Raw genomic sequence first — 3,813 nt, forward strand, 5'->3', positions numbered from 1 at the left:
TTTCTACTTCCCAGACTAGGGGTGGGATAAATAGGATAAAGGACCGAGAGCAGTACCTGGTACATACTATGGGGTTCAGTTGGCTTTCCTCTCTGCAGCCTATTCTTTTTCTGTATGTGTGCAGTCATTCACAAACATGACTGAGTATCTGGCTACACTTAATGTTCTTTTTTTCTTTAATATATCTTTACTGATTTCAGAGAGGAAGGGAGAAGGATAGAAAGACACATCAATGATGAGAGAGAATCACTGATCGGCTGCCTCCTGCACGCCCCCTACTGGGGATCGAGCCCACAACCCAGGCATGTGCCCTTGGCCGGAATTGAACTTGGGACCCTTCAATCTGCAGGCTGACACTCTACCCACTGCACCAAACCGGCTAGGGCTACACTTAATGTTCTTACTATTATCTTTCCCCTCTCATCTACTTCTCATTGAGGCTGTCTAGCAGTATTTTAGGTATCATTTTTAAGCAGGCTTAAATCTTTTGGAATAAGGTAGAATATAAAATAAACACTTCATACCAGAATAGTATAGTTTTTTTTTAAATTCTAAAATACTTTAATAATTAATGTTGGTAGGAAGACTGATATACAATGCAATTACTTATTTTACAAGGAGATTCTGTACATCAGGGAAGCATTTTAAAGTACAATACATCAGACTTTTATTTCTTCTATACATTATGACTGTAAATTGTTACTTACAAGGAAAGGACACAAAATCCTTTCTATTTATATGTATATATATAAAAATCACCTGAAAAGACTTGACCCCCAAAGTATCTTGTTTCAAAAGAACATGAATGAGATGAAAGATGAATTAGATTTCTTGGTGGCACATAGAAAGCAAACCAGAAGCTCAGGACATCAAAGCCTATTTCAAGCTTGGCACATTAGGGGGAGAAAGGCAGTAAGGGGTTTGAACATGTCATCTTAAGCCACAGAGAATTCTGACATAAGCCAAGTAATCTCCAAACCAACGAGACAGAAAAGTTAGAAGTCAAGTTAGCAGTTAATGTGTTCCCACCTTATATACAGACCTCTGACAACACTGTGGAGTTGTCTCTTATCTTTCCCCCATACCACATGGTAATTAGTTTCAAGGAGATGTGAACCCAGTGTATTTCTATAGCCATAAAGCATTTGACAGTCACTGAGAAATCCAATACCTCCTATTACCCATACAGAGAGAGAACACTACTTTTAAGGTCACTTTAGCGTTTTGTCTTAACATGATATTCTGACTTCACCAAATCTTACATGACATAAAGGAGAAAAAAGGAAAAATCTACTGAAAGATTACATACAGAACAATGGGGACTGCAGAAGGAATCTATAAAACAGCCACAATTTTCTGAACATTAAAAAGAGAAAGCTACATTCATTAGTTAACTAGAAACTTATTTTTTTTCTTCCATTAAGTGTGGAGAGGAATTAGAGGGAAACAGTAAGGCTGTAAGGTTTTCAATAAAAATTCAAAGAAAGCAACTGAATCTTGTTTTAGGAAATCATATTACTATATATTACAAAAGGGGGTGGGGGCTGAGCCAGTGGCCAGGCACCGACTCCACTGGCTCCAGCTTGGAAAAGTAGGGATGAGTGAGGTGGAAGCTGCCAGAGGGGCAGCAGGAGGACAAACATCTGTGCTGAGGAGGAGAGGAGCAGTGGGTCATGACTGTGCCCCTCCTAATCGCTTCTCCGAAGACCTGATTTAGCACCCAACAACCCTAGGACTTTGCTATGATTCTGGTTGGAAGTGTGGGGGCCAATAGCACGCAACTCCCACAGAGTTGCTACAACTCCGCTTTATGGAGGAGAATGTATCTATTGGGCAAAACGATTTACAGTATCATTTGGTGCAACAAACGTACAACAGCTTTTAACATTTAAGCCATGAGTCAGTTTTCTGCCAAGTTAGCATTAACATAAAGGCGTTTTTGGTTTTGTATACAGAAAACACATGCTTTTGCCTTTTCCCAACTTGGAATCTGGTTGCAGGTGAGATTGAACCTAAGTTTCCATCACTTCAAGATTAAAATAATAATAAAAAAGGAAGCACTTGACAGATCCTGAGCTGCTTTCAGGCTGTGCCTGCAGAGGACGGTATTGCTGTTACAAGAGGTAAGTGCAAGGCTGACATGCCAGTGTGGTAGGAAGATTCCCCGAGAAGTGGGGACCCCTTTGCTAGAAGGTGGGGCCCTCTCGGTTTTCCCCACCACCAACTAGATTCAATGGCTGGAATTTAGCGCCTACACAAGTGGGTCTCACAGCTGGACAGAGCAGGTAAGGCTAATGGTGCGAACTGTGCCTCAGCACAGGTAGTCACATTGGTGTGGTGCAGCCAACAAAACGCGGAACCTGCAAGTGGCCCAGAACGTTTGTGGCTGGTGAGGGAATACCCCTCAAGTATGCTGCAACAGTAAAAGGTTCAAAGCACTGACAGAGTTCAGTTTTGCTCAAGGCAGCACATGCGAATCCATTCCAGTGAAACGCTACATTCATAGAAGTGCTGTTCACCCCAGAAGACTCAATCCTGGCTGTGCTGGTAAGCGCTGAAGTTCCCGCCATGTCATTCTGGAGACTGAAGCAGCAAAGTAGCCCTGTTTTGGGGGGTTGTTTAGTTCCTCTCAAACTTCAGCATCATGGACGATGGTAGCTAAAACAGGTGATCAAAAAAAGCTGAGTTACCAGATATTATAGATTACTTTGCTTTTTTAAAAAAATATTTTTTATTGATTTCAGAGAGGAAGGGAGAGGGAGAGAGAGATAGAAACATCAATGATGAGAGAAAATCATCGATTGGCTGCCTCCTGCATGCCCCCTACTGGGGATCGAGCCCGCAACCCAGGCATGTGCCCTTGACTAGAATCAAACCCGAGCCCCTTCAGTCCCCAGGCCGACGCTCCATCCACTGAACCAAACCAGCTAGGGCAGTGTGCTATCTTTAGATCTTATTTCTCCTTGCACTCTAGGCTGAATATTCAACTGTCTCCTAGGCATCTCCTCTTTAATGTGGCACAGACTCGTCAAGCGCAACATAGATAATTTATTTTCCAGTTTGTTTATTGCCTGCCTTTCTCTATTAGAAGCCTGTTAAGAGCAAGGACTTGATCTTGTTTCCTGCTATCTTCCGAGTGCCTAGCACTGTATCTGTCATGTAGTAGCTGCTCAATACATATTTTACTGAAGAAATGTCCTAAACTGTTCAACTGCACTCCTTATTGATATCAGAGACCTCAGTCATCACAAGTTAGACATCTGAGTCATTTGACTACTTCCTTTGATTCATACCTGGAATCAACAGATTGCCAAGTGTCGTTCAGATCTCTCTCCCTAGCATTCTCACCATCACTTCCCTGCTTTGAGCACGAGGATGCTCACTATGGCTATTCCAGTTACTTCCTAACTGCTTTCCTGCTGCTCGTCTCTCCATCCTCCCATTTCACCTTCCACAGTGCCACCAGAGCTTGCTCTGAAATACACACAACGCCAATGTTTCCGATATCCCAGCATAACAGTCAGAGTTCTTCAAAGTGTGGCTGCACCTCATCTTGTGGGTCTCAACTTCATCACACTGTCCCCATGCATCATCGGCTCCAACTACACTTCCTGTTACCCAGAAAGATCTTATACTGTCCTACCTCCCATAGCCTTGCTAAAGCTGGTCCTTCTGCTTACAATGTTCCTTTCTTCCTTCTTGTCCAATCAATTATTTTACACACTCCAAGATCCAGCCTAAATGTCGCCTTCTCTATGACTCTTTCTTTTTATTGGTTGTACACTATAGTACTTTCTTTAAAAAAAAAAAAGT

The 3,813-nt window shown here is 42.4% G+C and overlaps 1 protein-coding gene across 9 annotated transcripts in view; it reads right to left on the reverse strand.

The window, feature by feature from the left end:
- Nucleotides 1-534: 534 nt before the first annotated feature.
- PHACTR4 (phosphatase and actin regulator 4) overlaps nucleotides 535-3,813 on the reverse strand; it is a 73,639-nt gene continuing 70,360 nt past the window's right edge. For all 9 annotated transcript variants that reach the window (XM_023760978.1, XM_023760976.1, XM_023760980.1 and 6 more), the window contains one exon: nucleotides 535-2,658. In XM_023760978.1, coding sequence (XP_023616746.1) covers nucleotides 2,643-2,658 — 16 coding nt within the window. In that variant the 3' untranslated portion in view covers nucleotides 535-2,642. The remainder of the gene's footprint in view (nucleotides 2,659-3,813) is intronic.

The sequence above is a fragment of the Myotis lucifugus genome, unplaced genomic scaffold, assembly GCF_000147115.1.
Source record: "Myotis lucifugus unplaced genomic scaffold, Myoluc2.0 scaffold_197, whole genome shotgun sequence".
In the NCBI taxonomy this organism is placed as follows: Eukaryota; Metazoa; Chordata; class Mammalia; order Chiroptera; family Vespertilionidae; genus Myotis; species Myotis lucifugus.